The sequence below is a fragment of the Hemicordylus capensis genome, chromosome 2, assembly GCF_027244095.1.
Source record: "Hemicordylus capensis ecotype Gifberg chromosome 2, rHemCap1.1.pri, whole genome shotgun sequence".
NCBI lineage: Eukaryota > Metazoa > Chordata > Lepidosauria > Squamata > Cordylidae > Hemicordylus > Hemicordylus capensis.
Window position 1 is genome coordinate 239,083,644 of NC_069658.1, and position 17,967 is coordinate 239,101,610.

Genomic DNA, 17,967 nt, shown 5'->3' on the forward strand with positions numbered 1-17,967 from the left:
AACCCCCCCACGCAAGCCCGTCCTGTCACTTTGGCTTTCGATCCGGAGGGGACAAGCGGGAGGGAGGCGAGAGGAACCTGTGGGGTTGTGCCTCATGGGAAGTGAAATGTCAGGTGCGAAGCCTGCACCAGAGCTTTAGAGCAGGTGAGTTGCCATTTTCCTCCTCATATTGCCCCTTTGCAGGTCTCCCCAAAGCAACAACACAACTCCCCCCCATAGGCTGCACCTAGATCGCATAAGCCCTCAACATGCGGATAATGCAGCCTAGATGATGATAATAATCATCATACTATCTCCCAGCATATTCAAATATGGCTTATCCTCCCCACATCACTTATCTCATCTGGGATGCATTATCCGCATGTTGAGGGCTTATGCAAACTAGGTGCAGCCTCGAATATGCTGGTATTCACTCCCAGCATTTCAATGCCATTATTTAACTTTTGTGTCCCCGCCTATACACACACACACACACACACACACACAGAGTTTCCTTGCAAAAACCATACTGCTTGGCTGCTAGTTGTGAGATGGTTTCTGGTTGTGAGATGGATGTAACTGTTCTAAGCCAGAGAGGAAGGAAAAAGTTAGCTTGTGATGGATACCTCTATGAGCCAGCGTGGTGTAGTGGCTAGAGTGCTGGACTAGGACTGGGGAGACCCGAGTTCAAATCCCCATTCAGCCATGAAACTAGCTGGGTGACTCTGGGCCAGTAACTTCTCTCTCAGCCTAACCTACTTCACAGGGTTGTTGTGAAAGAGAAACTTAAGTATGTAGTACACGGCTCTGGGCTCCTTGGAGGAAGAGCAGGATATAAAATGTAAAAATAAATAATAAATAAAAATATGTGTTTGATAGACACAATGCAGTTGACGGTTCCATTAAATTCTGGTGTTGTGAGCAGAGGGAACAATGCAAGGCCAGAATTCACACCAGGAATGGAGAGGTGATCAAGAGGATCAATGAACATTCCCACTTTCCTTTGGCAGCAAGTGTTGAAGTGGCAAGATTTGTGACGGGGATAAAGCAGCAAGCTGAAGAAATGGTGGCGGGTACAGCTGAAGTTATTCATTCCTGCCTGTCCAACATGAGTTCAGCGGTTCATGCTGTAATTTCGAGAACTGCAGCTTTGTGGAAAACAATCAAGCGAAGGTGAAATCAATTAGTGGCAGCACCTCCGGACTCAGTCAACCTAAATGACCTTGTATTGCCAGATGAATACAGGACCTGTTCACCAACAACAAGCGTGCAGGAATCATTTTTGATTGGTGACATTGGCAAAGGATCCAGAAGTATTCTTATATTTGGCAGAATGAGTGGGCTGCAAATTCTGCAATCATTCGACACCTGGTACGTGGATGGCACATCTGCAATAGCCCCCAAACTCTTTGCCCAGGTCTATGTGATCCTTGCAAAGAAGTATGGGGGCGTGTATCTGGTGTTGTACGCCCTTCTGCCAAACAGTGCGCCACATACGAGCGGTTGTTTGATTTTATTAAAACACTAATAGAGAAATGGCAGGTGAGAGGGCACGCCCTCAACTCCTGTCTGTGGCTTCCAGCGGCATCTGGTGGGCCACTGTGCGAAAAAGGATGCAGGACTAGATGGGCCTTGGGCCTGATCCAGCAGTAGGGATGTGCATGGTCCGGAGCAGTCCAGACCGGCACCGAAGGGGGGCCTTTCTTTAAGGGCGGGGAGGGCTTACTTATCCCTCCCGCCTCTTTGCCCCCTCCAGCGCCCGTATTTTACAGAGTAATTGGGGCACTGGAAACCAGCCGCCCCCGCCGCCCCCCCGCGAGCAGATTAGGGCCAAAGCTACCACTGCCACCGTCGCCCGCCCGCCCGCCCTCCCTCCCTCCCTCCCAGCCACCCGCCGGAGTCCTCACCAGATGTTGTTTTTAAAAAAGAAAGGAGCTCGCGAACAGAGTTCCTCTCTCTTCAAAGTCCCGGACGCTACTGAGGCTTTGCGCGCGTGCCGCAAAGGACGCCGATCGCCGGAGGCCCGGTCTACCCTGTTTTATTGTTTAACTGTTGTTTTATGGCATTTTAAAATCTCTGTTTTAATTGTTGATTGGTTTTAACTATTTTTGTTTTATGAGCCATTTTGGAAGGGTGGTATAGAAATTGAATATCTATCTATCTATCTATCTATCTATCTATCTATCTATCTATCCGATTTGTACACCGCCCCAAACTTTCATCTCTGGCTGGGCAGTTTAGCAATAGCATAAAATAAGTTAAAAACATATACAAAAAACAATTTAATCATTTAAAAACAAACCAGAGATTAAAACCTAAAAATGTAAAAAGCTGAGAAAGCTTGGGCAAACAGATGGGTTTTCAGGTGTTTTTTAAAAAACTGCCAGAGATGAATGAATGAATAAATGAATAAGGGAATGAATGAATAAGGGGGAGGCTGCTGCCAGCCACCACCGTGGATGCCTTTGGGAGAGAGAGCATGTCGCTATGGGGAGAGGGAGAGCTGCATCTATGGGGAGCCCCCCATGAAAACACAGGACACTTATGCCTCACTACACCCCTGAGCAGAGGCAAAGCCTACTGGCCTAGAAAATGCCCTGACCTTTGCATTTGGTCTTGCAATGTTTCAGGTCAGCTCTGTGTACTTGATAAAACTTTCAGAAGCAGGGGGGAAAGAGCAGAGAGCACCCTGTTTTCAGTATTTAAGCAACAGGAGGAGGAGAAAAGATCAGGGAGCATCCTGCTCCAGCAGGAAACATTTTCTACCTCCTCCACACACAGATGCGCATGCACGCACAGACTCAGTAATACACATTCCATTATTTTTCTGTCATAATGTGGCATGTTAGTGGTGACTGAGGAGGAAGAATGCTTTTTGCCCTAGGAGAGAGAGACAGACTCACACTCAAAAGTGGGGGCATGATTGTGAGCACACTGGTATAAAGCCATAGAAGGACCACACACAGTTCTACAAGAGCAACATTTATTGAGTTAAAAAAAAAAAGAACAAAAATTCATTCATCATAAAATTTGGGGATGTTGTCGCCCAGGACGACGTCCTCCTTGATGCCATCTTTTGTGATGGTGACTAGGTAGATGACACCTCCACTGGAACCGTCCCGTGACATGGCCAGGGCAAGAGCTGGAAGAAAGGGAGGGGGGAATGGGTTAAAAATAAGCCCAGAGAGAAAGTTAAACTGGGGCATTCAAGGCTTCAGGGAATACTTCCTAGGTTTCCAAACACATGCACATACAGCTATTAGAAAATCCTGACACATTATAAGAAAATAGTATTTTTTTAAAGGGTTGGCAACATCAATACATTTTCCAAACTGCTCTCTTTTACACTCACTCACTCACCAATCCACCCCTTTTCTGCTTTCGTTAAAACCATGTCTCCCAAAAGAGAAAAGGCCACAGTCCCAGACAGGCCACATAGATTACAGCGTCTACATCCTGGAAGCACAGTTATACTGGAACATCCACATCATCCCATTTCTGAACCACCTCTTTATTTTACTTTATTTAAAATATGTATCCCTCCTAAAATGCTTCTCCCTCCTGAGCATGCCAGGCTTTGTGGGTTTCTAGCACTGGATCTCAGTGTTAGGACCTGGCCCTGCCCAAATCTAAGCAACCATCTCCAGGAGTTGTGCCATCCACACGCAGCTTCTTAGCTACCGTTTTTGGTGAACTGGCAGCATTCCTTCTGGTCCATTCCCTGTTTGAAGGCAGAGTCGACGTAGCCATAAATATAGGTGCTCCCAGATCCTCCAATAGCAAAAGGCTGCCGGGTAATCATCCCTCCCAATGTCCCATACACCTGTTGGGATGGAACAGAGCAGAGAAATGGAAGCATCATTTAAAATTTAAGCGAAGAATGAAAAATTCATCTGAAGAGCAACAATAAAGAGGTGGGATAAAATAGACAATAATATGGAGTGTGCATGTGTGTATGAGAGAGGGACAGAGAGAGAGAGAGAGAGAGAGAGAGAGAATTTCAGTTTAAATGTTTGTTAAAAGAAGTTACATGATTTTCTGAATGGGGCGTGGGGGGAGCACAAGGCATTTTTTTGTCTGAAGCAAAGGACTATCCCCGCCCGTCCCGTCAGGTGCTCAGCAGCATCTGAGACAGTATGGACAGAAAGCAAACACTCTGACTATGCCACCAAGTCAAGCAGTAGTCCTCGCTCACACTGGGGTGCAGTGGGGGGAACAGGGGAAAGAAGAGATGCATCCCAGCAGGGGGAAATGGGGGGAATGAGCAGCATGACCCACTAGGGTGAGGAAAGGCAGTGGCCAACATGCCTATGCCTATAGGTAATCACCACGCCCTTCCTTATGAAGGGCCAGCTGCCTCTGGTTGATTGACAGAGAGGGGTCCCTGCAAAGTATTACTACTACTACTACTACTACTACTATTATTATTATTATTATTATTATTATTATTATTATTATTATTATTATTATTATATTAACACACAGTGTACCAGATGTTATTGACTGGATTTGGTACTTTAATTATCAGGTCCTTTCCAAGGGTCTAGGATAACCAAAGAAAATTTAGAGCGTTGTAGTATTTGTGCTGTCCCAAGTAGTGTGCCGTTCTATAGCTGATGTGTTGTAATTTAATCGATGCCCAAGGTGTCAAGATGATGTTCAAGTTCTTTTGGTACTGCACCAAGGGCACCAACAACTATTTGCAGTGGCACCACTATTGTTTTCTTTTTCCAGAGCCACTCAATTTCAGTCTGAAGGTCCTTGTTGAAATTATTATTACTAGCTGAACCCGCACAGAGCATCTGTGCGGTAGTTCACTTCCTTTTTGGGGTTAGTTGGGAGAATTTGTTTGGCTGGTCCTCCCACAGCTTAGGGGTGTGCACGGAACCGCAGAGCTGCAGTCCGGCACTGGGGTGGGGGGTTCCACTAAGGGTGGGGGGGGCTTTACTTACCCCTCCCGCCCTTTCCACTTTTTGCGCCGTAAATATTCCAAAAAATCCGGGCGGCAGGATTCCTCGCTGCCCGCTTCTATCCACTACGATGCCTCCGCCGGCGCCGCTCCTCCGTGTGTAAACAATCGGGCGGCAGGGTACTTCCCTGCCGCCCCCTTGAAGCCCCCTGCTGCTGCTGCTGCTGCTGCTGAAGCCCCCTTAAATCTCGCCCGGACCGGCCGCGCTCTCTATAAGGGTGCGGGCGACAGCGAGACGTACTCCCGCCCGCCCCCTTCCCTGCCGTCTACGAAAGTGAAGCCTCCTGCGCACGCGTGCGCAGAAGGCGAAGATTAAAGCCCCCCCCGCCCTTAGTGGAACCCCCCCACCCTATCCCTCCTGAACCAAAACCACCCCATGTCCGGACCGGTTCGGAGGCCAGTAGAATGGTCTCCGAATCGGTCCGTGCACACTCCTACCACAGCTCTCTCACTCGCTTTGTTCCCCCCCACAAAAGCTCCCTTGCTCGTTCTGCCCCCCCACACCACCTCTCTCGCTCGCTGTCTCTCCCCCCGCGCCTCTCTCGCTCACTCTGTCTCTCCCCCTGCAACTCTCTCGCTCGCGGTGTCGCTCTCTGCGCGCCTCTCTCGCTCGCGCTGTCTCTCCCCCGCGCGCCTCTCTCGCTCGCACTGTCTCTCCCCCGCGCCTCTCTCGCTCACGCTGTCTCTCCCCTGAGCGCCTCTCTCGTTCGCGCTGTCTCTCCCCCCACACCTCTCTCGCTCGCTCTGTCTCTCCCCCGTAACTCTCCCGCTCGCTCTGTCTCTCCCCCATGCCTCTCTCGCTCGCGCTGTCTCTCCCCCCGCGCCTCTCTCGCTTGTGCTGTCTCTCCCCCACGCTTCTCTCGCTCGCGCTGTCTCTCCCCCACACCTCTCTCGCTCGCTCTGTCTCTCCCCCCACGCTTCTCTCGCTCGCGCTGTCTCTCCCCCACACCTCTCTCGCTCGCTCTGTCTCTCCCCCGTAACTCTCCCGCTCGCTCTGTCTCTCCCCCATGCCTCTCTCGCTCACGCTGTCTCTCCCCCCGCGCCTCTCTCGCTTGTGCTGTCTCTCCCCCACGCTTCTCTCGCTCGCGCTGTCTCTCCCCCCGCGCCTCTCTCGCTCGCGCTGTCTCTCCCCCGCGCGCCTCGCTCGCTCGTGCTGTCTCTCCCCCGCACGCCTCTCTCGCTCGCGCTGTCGCTCCGCCGCGCGCCTCTCTCGCTCGCGCTGTCGCTCCGCCGCGCGCTTCTCTCACTCGCGCTCTCTCTCGCTCGCGCTCTCTCTCCCCCCTGCACCTCTCTCGCTCGCGCTCTCTCTCCCTCATGCACCTCTCTCGCTCTCTGTCTCTCCCCCCCGCGCCTCTCTCGCTCGCTCTGTCTTCCCCTCCCCGCGCGCCTCTCTCGCTCGCTCTGTCTCCCCCCCACACGCCTCTCTCGCTCACTCTGTCTCTCCCCCCCGCGCGCCTCTCTCGCTCACTCTGTCTCCCCCGCCACCTGCCTCTCTCAATCACTAGAGTCTGCGGCCACCACCGGTCGCCAGGCCAGGCCCGCAGCCAGCCAATTCTCATACTCCCCTCCCCCGCAAGCCTTCTGCCTCAGTCCCCTCCCCCTCAATCCTTCTGCCCCAGCTTGCTCCCTTCTCCGTTTCCACCTTTTTCTCTCTCTTTCTCTCTCTCTCATTCGTGGTCCCCCCCCCCGCCTCCGCTTTTTAGCCTGCTTGTGTTTTCCCTGCTGGCCGTTGCCGCATCCTCCTTCCTCCAGTCCCTGGTGTCGGGCCGCCAAGCGTTCAGCCAGCTCCTTCCTGCAGCCCTCCCTCTAGAGAGCATCTTCCGAAGTGGCCAACTGTTTGTCTCTGCCCAGCCAGGCTCCCCCGCTTTCTCTCCCCTCCCTTCTGCCCCAGTCCGTTCAGTTCTCCTCTCCACTTGCCCGCTTTCCTTCCTTTCCTTTCCTCCCCAAACGGCCACTTCCCTACGCGGCCAACCAGCCAATCCGGCGCCTCCACCGCCCAGCCAATCCGCTGGGTTGCCGGGACGCATCCCCACAGAGGCACGTCTACGAGAATTAATATAATAGATTATTATTTCTTGTTTACACAGTCAGACAGGTGTTATTGACTGGTTTGTTTTATCCAGACATCGAGTCCTTCCCAAGGACCTGGGATGGCTGAATGTTATTATCAGTGTTGTTGCTGTTATTATAGATATCGTCGCAGAATATAGGCTGTTCCCAGTAAAGTTGCTTTTTGTAATTGGCTGATGGTGATTTCTGTGGCCTCTATGGTGCTGAGGTGCTCTTCAAGGTCTTTTGGAATTGCACCCAGGGCGCCAGTTACCACCGGGATTATTTTAGTCTTCTTCTGCCATAGCCTTTCAATTTAAATTTGTAGATCTTTGTATCTTGTTATCTTTTCCATTTCTTTTTCTTCTATTCTGCTATCCCCTGGTATTGCTATGTCGATTATTTTGACTTGTTTTTCTTTCTTCTCGACTACAGTTATATCTGGTGTATTGTGTGGCAGATGTTTGTCTGTTTGTAGTCGGAAGTCCCATAATATTTTTGCATCTTCATTTTCTACAACTTTTTCAATTTTATGGTCCCACCAATTCTTGGCTACAGGTAGCTTGTATTTTTTGCAGATGTTCCAGTGTATCATCCCTGCTACCTTGTCATGCCTTTGTTTGTAGTCAGTCTGTGCGATCTTTTTACAACAGCTGATTAGGTGGTCCACTGTTTCATCTGCTTCTTTAAAAAGACGGCACTTGCTGTTTGTTGTGGATTTTTCGACTTTTGCTCTTATTGCATTTGTTCCTAGTGCCTGTTCTTGTGCAGCCAGTATTAAACCCTCTGTTTCTTTCTTCAAGTTGCCATTCTTAAGCCATTGCCAGGTCTTGGTGATGTCTGATTTTCCACTTATATTGTGCAAATATTGACCATGCAGTGGCTTATTTTCCCATTTTTCTGCTCGGTTCTTGACTTGTTCTTTCTTGTAGGCCTGCTTTGTTTCATTGGTGTTGAATAGTTTCTCATTATTGACCATTTTAAGTGCATCTTCTTCACTGTCCTTTATATATTCTTCAAGGCCTCTTTTCTCCTCCTCTACTGTTTGATGGACTTGCAGCATTCCTCTTCCACCGGAGCTGCGAGGGAGGTAGAGCCTATCTACATCACTGCGGGGGTGCAGAGCATGATTGATGGTCATGATTTTCCTGGTCTTACGATCTAGCGTCTCTAGCTCTGCCTGGGTCCAGTCTATTATTCCTGCACTGTATCTGATAACAGGTATAGCCCAGGTGTTTATGGCTTGTATGGTGTTCCCGCCATTGAGTTTGGACTTGAGGATTTTTCTAACTCTCCTGATGTATTCACTTCCAATTTTTCTTTTAACTTCATTGTGTGCAATGTTATCAGTCTGGAGAATGCCCAAGTATTTGTAATGTTCTTTCTCTTCCAGGTTCTTGATCTTGCTTCCATTGGGCAGTTCTATTCCTTCTGTTTTTGTTATTTTCCCTCTGTTCATTATTAATGCAGCACACCTGTCTAGTCCAAACTCCATTGCTATATCGCTATTGAATATACGGACAGTGTTTAGCAGTGATTCGATTTCTGACTGGGACTTTCTATACAACTTCAGATCGTCCATGTACAGCAGATGGTTGATTTGACTTGATGTTTTAGATGTTTGGTATCCGAGGCCTGTTTTGTTTAGTATTTGTGAAAGTGGGGTCATGGCGATTACAAACAACAGAGGGGATAGTGAGTCCCCTTGGAAAATACCTCTTCTAATGCTAACCTGTCCAAGTGGTTTCAAGTTCCCTCCCTGGCTTCTCCAAGATAGGGCTGAGAGTGATTCCTGCCTGCAACCTTGGAGAAGCCGCTGCCAGTCTGTGAAGACAATACTGAGCTAGATAGACCAATGGTCTGACTCAGTATATGGCAGTTTCCTATGTTCCTATGTTCCTAAGTGTCTCGCCATTGATAGTTAACTGTGTACTCCACATGCTCATTGCTTTTTTTTTTATAAACATCTGAATGTTTTTGCTGACACCAGTTGTTTCTAAACATTTTAGTATCCATGTGTGAGGCAATGAATCGAAGGCTTTCTTGTAGTCAATCCATGCAACACTTAGATTTGTTTTTCTTCTCTTGCAGTTTTCTAAAATCATTTTGTCAATCAGCATCTGGTATTTTGTGCCTCTGGTGTTCGGGCAATTTCCTTTCTGTTCAACTGGAAGCTGTTTGTTAGTTAATAAGTGTTGCATCACTTCATCTGCTATTATTCCAGTTAATAATTTGAACATGGTTGGCAGGCAGGTTATCGGTCTATAATTACTTGGAACTGCACCTTTTGCTGGGTCTTTCATGATGAGATGAGTTTTCCCAGTTGTTAGCCATTGTTCAATATCACTTCCTTGCAAAATGTGATTGAACTGTTTTGATAGTTGTTTATGAAGGCTTGTTAGGTGTTTAAGCCAAAAGCCATGCAGTTGATCACTGCCTGGTGCAGTCCAATTTTTAATTTTCTTTGCTCTTTCACTGATTAATTCTGGTGTTATTATTAGATCTTGCATTTGTTGATTACATTTTTCGACCTCTTTCACCCAGCCTGCTTTTTTATTATAATCTATTGGATTGTCCCATAATTTTCCCCAGAATTGCACTGTTTCTTCTTTATTTGGTGTTTCTACGTTTCTTGCAGTTTCTCCTTCTATGCTTTGGTAGAAATGTCTCTGATTCGGCTGGAATTGGAGATTCTGCCTGTGTTGTGTAATTCTGGCTTCGTATCTGCTAATCTTCTTTGACACTGCTGTTATTTGCTGCTTTATTTTTTCCAGGACTTCTCTAATTTTCCTTGAATCTAGGTGGTATTTTTGGATCAGATACTGTTTGGTGTTTTGATTCTTCAGCTTCTTGTCTTTCATATCTTTCAATTTACTAGCATCTGATCTAAGCCTGGAGATTTTATTTTCTAATCTAATCTTCCATTTAGGTGATGTACTACTTTCTGTTTTTTACAGGTCCACACTGATCTTATATCCGAGCTCTTGTGTTGTTATTGTTACTGCACTGTACATTAGTTGGTTTGTTTCTTGCAAATTCTTGGTTGTTATTTCTGCAAGTGCAGCATTTATATCTTTTTAATGCCTGAGCAAGTTGTTTTTTGGCTACTGTTTTTAGAGCTGGAAGTCGAACCCTGGTGTTTGTTTGGTTCATGTGCTCAGTTATTTTTTGCTTTAGTTCTTGTTGCTTTTCTGTTAAACGGCATTTGGCTTTTTGAGGTGAAGGCAAAGGGGAGGTTGCCTGGTTTTGATTTTGAAACAGTTCAGCAACAGTGGAATCCTCTATTTCCAACACCTCCTCCACATGAGCAACTTCTTCATTTGGTGGTAATTCTTCTTCCATATCTTGAGCCTGTGTTGCTCTTTGCAGTTCTTCCAGCTCAACTTCTGTGAAAACTTTATTTCTTATGAATCTTCTCTGGTCTGCTAGCCTTTGTTCTGTTATTTCTGTATCTGGATGCTTCTCTTTCCAAATTTGGTACATTCTTTTTAAATAACCTCTTCTAGTTGGACTAGACTTGTAATAGCAGACCATTATTTCCTTGTTGGCATTTTTCGTATATTTTTTCCGGTTAAGCGACGTTTCTTCCAGTAACCTTGCAGTCTCCAGCCCTGGTTGCTCAACTGAAGATCCTGAGTCCTGTAGCCCACTTGCCACCAGATGTCCAGAGACTCCAGCACCTGGCGTGGTCCTTGTTGACCCGGGCGATGACCGATCCGGTATAGATTTATTAAAGTTATGTCTCACCATCTTGTTGATGGGAGAGGCACTCTTTGTCTGGCTCCTCTGGTGAGACCTGTCCAGTATGGTTGGACCTCTGGCATAGCTCTCACCTTCCTCAGAGCACACAAGCCCCACAACCACGCCAAGGTAGTGCCACACTGGGGGATGATGATGATGATGATGATGATGATGATGATGATGATGATGATTTCAATTTCTATACCGCCCTTCCAAAAATGGCTCGGGGCAGTTTACACAGATAAATAATAAATAACATAAAATAAATAAACAGGGAAACCTGGATTAGAACCTTGGAAGAGAGGAGGCAGTTAGAGAGTAGAGAGGGGGGAACTGGAGGTCACAGAGAGGAGGGGGGTTATTAGGGCTGGAAACAAAGAAACCAATGAGGGAGTTTTGAGGAGGAATTGGAAGAAAGAAGGAAAGTAAGGCAGGAAAGGAATAGGTCAGTTAGGATTGTGAAGTCTTGGATGATACATTATTATTATTTATGTTTTTATGCCGCCTTTTGTCCGAAGATCCCCGGGTAGTTAACAACAAGATATTGTTTAAAAGATATAGGGGGAGGTTACAAAACAACCCTAGAAATAAGATGAAATAAGAAATACAGTACTGCAGCTCTTCTGTAATTGCAATGTTGCACATTGCTGGCAGGAATTTATTTGGAAATGTATACATATCTTAAGCCACCTAATGGTGCAGCGGGGAAGTAACTTGCCTAGGGAGCAAGAGATTGCTGGTTCAAATCCCCACTGGTAGGTTTCCCAGAATATAGGAAACAGCTATATCGGGCAGAAGTGATATAGGAAGGTGCTGAAAGGCATCCGCTCATACTGTACGGGAGGAGGCAATGGTCAACCCCTCCTGTATTCTACCAAGGAAAAATTTTCTGAAAATTAAACAGTTGCTAAAGAAAACCACAGGGCTCTGTGGGTGCCAGGAGTCGAAATCGACTTGACGACAGATGTTACCTTTAAAGGTACAAGGGGAGGCGTAGTAGTTAGAGTGCTGGACTAGGACCAGGGAGACCCGAGTTCAAATCCCCATCCAGCCATGATACTTGCTGGGTGACTCTGGGACAGTCACTTCTCTCTCAGCATAACCTACTTCACAGGGTTGTTGTGAGGAGAAACCCAAGTATGTAGTACACCCACACTCTGGGCTCCTTGGAGGAAGAGCAGGATATAAAATGCAAAAAAAATATAAAAAATTTAAAAAAAAAAAACTCTTAAAAAAATCCCTCCATTATTAAGCCATTGACAAAAAAGTTAAAATTGTCCAGAAAGTAATTCAGATGTGTGTGAACTAAAGATAGAGAAGGAAAAGAGGCGAAATAGAGTTTTTGAGAGAAAATATTCTCTAGTTCAGTGATTCTCAAACTTGGGTCCTCAGGTGTTATTGGACTTCAACTCCCATAATACTCAAGCAAAGGCCACTGAGGCTGGGGATTATGGGAGTTGAAGTCCAATAACACCTGAGGACCCAAGTTTGAGAATCCCTGCTCTAGTTCAAGTCCCAAGCAAATAATCCTTTCTTTTCTGGAGAGAAAGTTATACTGATATTGCAGCACCCTCTAGTGACCAAAATGGGAAGCGCTGCTTCTTTTTTATCACCTGATTTCCCAGAAAAGGCACAGCCGTTGCCGCTCAGATGATGTGATAAAGGATCCACGTGTTGCCTGTTGTGAGGGCAGAACTGGTAATTCCCAACTTCTGCAGCCAAGAAGCTCCCATGGCAACAGACAGCTGGATACCCAGTGCACAAGAAGGTTTCCCAGGCTAAACTCCAGCACAGTAGCCTCATTTTCCTGCAGTTTTGACTTCTCCTGACTCCCTGCTCCCGCAGCTCTGATGTTCTCAACCTCTGTTCCAGTTTAACTCTTTTAACGTGCAGAGAACTTTACAATGTTTCCCTTAGTTTAACCTTGATAGTGACACTGTGGCACACACAGGCCCTCACGATTCCCTTTAGACCAGGGGTTCCTGACCTCCGGCCCCCAGATGTGGACTACAACTCCCATAATGTTTCAGTTCATTGTTGCACAGTGCCTTCAATGTAGTCAGAAAGACAGGATCAAATAAAATATTTTAAATGAATACATAAATGTGTGTCTCATTCTCCTCCTGTGTAAAGCAGGGTTCCCAACTTTGGGTCTGCAGATGGGATTTGTGGTTCAACAACGTCTGGCGACCCAAGCCTAGAAACCCTGCATCCTTTCCTTTCCTTATACTTATACATGTACATCTCCTGTCTTTCTGATTACATTCAAGAGGGTCTCGATAACAATGAACTGAAACATTAAAATGAAATAAATAATGGGTGGGTTCATCCACACCCTGGAAAATTTGGTTGCCCGGAACCTCCAGTTCCAAGCAAGTGCTCCCAGTGGGTGTGGCATCCAAATCCGCCAGAGTCCAGTTCTCGAGCCAGACTCCTGACATTCACCCGACAATGTCTGCCCAACTTCAAATGTAAGTTGCAGTAGCCGGGAGAATGTCAGGCAGGAGTCCAAATTGGGAACTGGACTCTGGAGGGTTCAGACAGCATGCCCACTGGGAACACCTGTTCATCCAGAACCAGAGGTTCTGGCAAATGGACTTTCTGGCAGTCATGTGAAGCTACCCAGTGTAGACAGTGAACAGCAGCAGCCTGCAGCAGAATAAAATCATTTAAAATATGTTGCTGTCGATTAAAAGATCTTTAAACAAATGAGTTTTTAAGTGGCACCGAAAACAAGAGATTGAGGAGGGTAACATGGATTTCCTGAGGCAGGGAGTTCCACCATCTACAGCTGCCAAGGAGAAGGCCTTCTCCTACGTGCCTGCCAGCTGACCTTAGGGATGTGCATGGAACTGGCGGGGACAGGTTCGATGGTGGGGGGGGTAACTTTAAGGGCAGGGGAGGGTGCACTTACCCCTCCCTCCACTTTCCCCCCACCTGCACTTGCTTGAAAACGCACATCAGGTGCTCACTCGCTACTTCCACTTCTTCCAGTCCAAAGAGCAGCAAGGTACACTGCTGTCCCACTGGACTGGTTTTCCAGCAAGCACCAGCGGCGGGGGGCGGGAGCGGAGGGAGGGGTAAGTGCACCCTCCCCTGCCCTTAAAGTTATCCCCCCACCAAGTTCAAACCCTTTGAACCAGCCAGTGTTCAAACCTGTTCAGAACTCGGAAGCCCGTAAAGGGGCCTCTGAACAGGTTCGTGCACATCCCTAGATGTCCTTTGCCTGCATTCCCAAAAGCTGGTTCCCAAAGCAGCTCTGTTCCTGAAAATACCTGCCACGCGAAATGTTGACTTGGCTCTTTATAGGAGTTCTGTTCACATTTATGTTCAGTAAGTGTGCAATCTGTGTACAGTGTATGAACATGCAGAACTATACAATTATTCACACATATTCAGTGCACTAAAGCCCTATTCAAACATCTGTATGTGTGCACCTATTTTTGTGTAATTGCCTGCACATCATGTATTCAGATAGGAAGCGTACTACTGTATGTGCATTCAGCATAATGTGGGAATCAGGCAGGAATCTCTCTCAGCCCTACCTGGAGATGCCAGGATGGAACCTGGCAAGCATGCAGATGCTCTTCCACTGAGTTGCAGCCTCATCCCCTAGAGCAGGGATTCTCAACCTTGGGTCCCCAGATGTTATTGGACTTCAACTCCCATAATCCCCAACCAAAGGCCACTGGAGCTGGGGATTATGGGAGTTGAAGTCCAACAACATCTGGGAACCCAAGGTTGAGAATCCCTGCCCTAGAGAAAGACCTATATCGGGCATCAGCGATACAGGAAGATGCTGAAAGACATCATCCCTTCCTGGGTGGGAGATGGCAATGGTCAACCCCTCCTGTATTCTACCAAAGACAACCACAGGGCTCTCTGGTCGCCAGGAGTCGACACCGACTGGATGGCACAACTTTACTTTACTTTACATATTTTTATGTAATCTTTAGATTAAAATAAATAGGCTTTTTGTTGTTTTTAACTGGTGTATCTTGTTCTTGTCACAGGCCTGAGAAACCATGTACCAGGTTAAGATTGCAGACTCAAGAGAAGCAGTGTAAAAAGACCTTCCTAAATGGTGTTAGCAGATATTTACTGTTATTGCTTACTATTTATTTTATTTTTATTTATTGTTAAATTTATAGACCACCTTTCATTAAAAACAATCCCAAGGCGGTTTGGCTACTTATATACTTATTTTCAATTAAAAATTGCTCAAAGCAGTTTACAGAGGAGAAGAAAGGAGCAAGAGCAGGAAGAAGAGAAGGAGAAGAAGGAGAAGTTCTCTATTCCCCCAAAGGGCTGACATTCTAAAAAGAAACACAAAGTAGGCACCAGCAACAGCCACTGGAGGGCCAATGTTGTGCTGGGGTTGGACAGGGCCAGTTACTCACCCCTGCATAATATAAACAGAATATTATATCAAGCAGGGGGGACGTCAGAATAAGTATTTATTCTAAAGGCCAGGCTATATTATCCACTGCTCAAGCTGAGAGGTCAGCGGTAGGCAGTCCCATTAGCTACTTTTTAGAAGGCTATGGGGGCACAAGATGGCTAAATAGGGGTGGGGGAATCAGGGGGTGGAGCTTGTGGATTTCCCCAAAATTCTGCCTCTTCTCCCAAAATTTGTAAACCCCCTAGAGGTTTGGGGGGGGGTTGGTTAGGCAGTATATAAAAGTCATAAAGAAATAAAATAATTTGAGCACTGGCTATATTCACTATACACTTGATTGATTGATTGATTGATTGATTGATTGATTTTTTTGATTTGATTTGATTTGAGCACTGGCTACATGCACCATACACATTATTATATGCAGTGGGATCCATCTTCATTATGAAGCCAGATAGGACTAACTGATGAATGGAATTACTTCAGGGGAGTGAACTGGGCTGTCTGTCCTGAACAATAAGCTCTTACGACTTGCTTCATTGTCTTTCTTACCAATATAAGTATGCGAGTTTTCATGTGTTTGGGCTGTATTAAAACCTAGTCAACTGTCATGATTCATAGCTAAGGAATCGACAGTGAAGTGAAGCCTGAAGATCTTTTAATAGAGAGTTTCCCCTTCCCATCAAAGTAAATGAAGGAAATTTCAGCCAGCAAGTGACAAATGATTACTATTGTGACAATACATTGTTACTATTATTGCTATTATCGGCCCACATCCCAGTGTTCCGTGGGTGCACTCGCACAAATGCCAAAATTGCACGACAGAGTTGCACAATTGTATGGCTGTTTTTTCCCAATGGCCGTGCATTGCAATCATGAAACTCCCTCACACAATTTTGGCCTTTGTGCAGGTATGCTCTTGTGCAACTTGCATTAAGAACATGCAGCAGCGCCTACAGTGCGCAAAACCCCCACAGGATGCTGCATGGTATGTGAGACACTATTATTAAAAATCTGTATATACAGCAGCATGTTTGAACAAACGACTTCTCAAATGCAGTTTATATAGCAAAATAAAATGTAAAGGTGTGTCTCTTTGTCCCCAAAAGGCTCACAATCACAGGGGAGATACCAGCAACAGCCGCTGGATGGATGCGATGCTGGATTGGGAGGTACAGTTGCTAAATTTAAAGAAGCTTCTATTTTTAAAGGGTTCCTCTTTGTCCAGGTAGCAAGCAAGGATAGTATCGGCTTTGAAAGTGTCACAGGATTCTTTCAGGATTTTGCTTTGGCAGCAACATGGATTCAAGTGTCATGACCACAACAGGCAGTTTGACTCCAAGCATGCCCATTAAGAAGCAGTTCCCTTCCCAGCACTTCTTAGTCATTATTAAACTGGTTTATATTTGCAGTATAGATATTCCCCTACCACCGCCTACAGTCACTCCTTTTTCAACAGAGGCACTTGTGCCCATAATATCTGCAGAGCAGGCAGACATCCAACAGGTATAGCTTTTGGGGGCATGAACTGGCTATGGGGAGATGCTCCACCTTTTGAGTCTGCCTGTCGTCCTGTCAAAGGCACAGAGCCAGAGGCGTTCTTACCCCTGGACTTTGGGGCCGGTCCAGGGCCCCCTGGGGCCCCCCAAATTCTTTTTAGTCTGTCCTGGGTGGTGTGGTTTGTGCCCTCAAGAACCGACGTGTTAAAAAAAATGATGCTTAACTTGCAGCGGGGGGCGGGGGGGGCGACACTAAAGGCTTTTAGGATCAGGCTCCAAAATGACCTAGGTGCACCTCTGCACAGAGCCTCTGGCTATTTTTAAAAAAGAATGTTACAACCCTACTTCGTTCAAGGGACCTCTTCATAGCCTTTCCACAAACACACCCCTCTGTCACCTGGACTTACCTGCCCGCCTTTCTTGGAGTCCCATCCTGCCACCATGAGGTGAGCTGATAGCTCCTCCTTGTACTTGTAGCTGACGTTTTGCACCAAGGTGGCTGCTGCCAGGACCCGCGGGGGACCCTCCATGTTTAAGCTGTCGGGGAACCAACAATGTGCATTGAGAAATTCTGGCAGAGGGTGCCAAAGGAAGCAAAATTCTTTACACAAATACTTTCCCATGTTCCACTGGGGAGTTGGTCTTGTGGTGGCAAGCATGACTTAGCTAAGCAGGGTCGGCCCTGGTTGCATATGAAAGGAGACTAGAAGTGTGAGCACTGTAAGAGATTCCCTGTAGGGGATGGAGCTGCTTTGGGAAGAGCATCTATGTTCCATGTTCCCTCCCTGGCTTCTCCAAGATAGGGCTGAGAGACATTCCTGCCTGCAACCTTGGAGAAGCTGCTGCCAGTCTGTGTAGACAATACGGAGCTAGATGGCCCAATGGTCTGTCTGACTCAGTATATGGCAGCTTCCTATGCATTTGAAAATACACAGGAGAGGTTATAGGGCCTGACTGAGGCTTTCTTTTCATACATGTCCAAAAGGAGGATGCAGCACGCACAAGCACACAGACACAATCACCTGCTGGAACATATGTGAAGTTTGTGATCTAGTATAAGTAAGTAAAGTAAAGTGTACCGTCGAATGTGACGGGCGCATACGCACCAGGTACTTCTGGGCACTTCCGGCTGAAAAGGGGGGAAGGGGCAGCAGGGAGGTACGCTGTCTTCCCGAAGGTTTTTTACTGGCAATGAGCGCTGGCGGGGGGGGGTGGCAGGAGGGGTAAATGACCTTCCCCCGCCCTTAAAGCAGCACCCCAGCTGGAATCGAACCGTCCCGCCACAGTTCCGTGCACATCCCTACCTGTAAGTAACCACCCACTTGAACAGC

The 17,967-nt window shown here is 46.9% G+C and overlaps 1 protein-coding gene across 1 annotated transcript in view; it reads right to left on the bottom strand.

The window, feature by feature from the left end:
- Positions 1-2,945: 2,945 nt before the first annotated feature.
- PSMB9 (proteasome 20S subunit beta 9) overlaps positions 2,946-17,967 on the bottom strand; it is a 31,283-nt gene continuing 16,261 nt past the window's right edge. The window contains exons 4-6 of the mRNA XM_053289384.1: positions 17,044-17,173; positions 3,661-3,802; positions 2,946-3,121 (exon numbers count right to left, since the gene is read on the bottom strand). Coding sequence (XP_053145359.1) covers positions 2,994-3,121; positions 3,661-3,802; positions 17,044-17,173 — 400 coding nt within the window. The 3' untranslated portion in view covers positions 2,946-2,993. The remainder of the gene's footprint in view (positions 3,122-3,660; positions 3,803-17,043; positions 17,174-17,967) is intronic.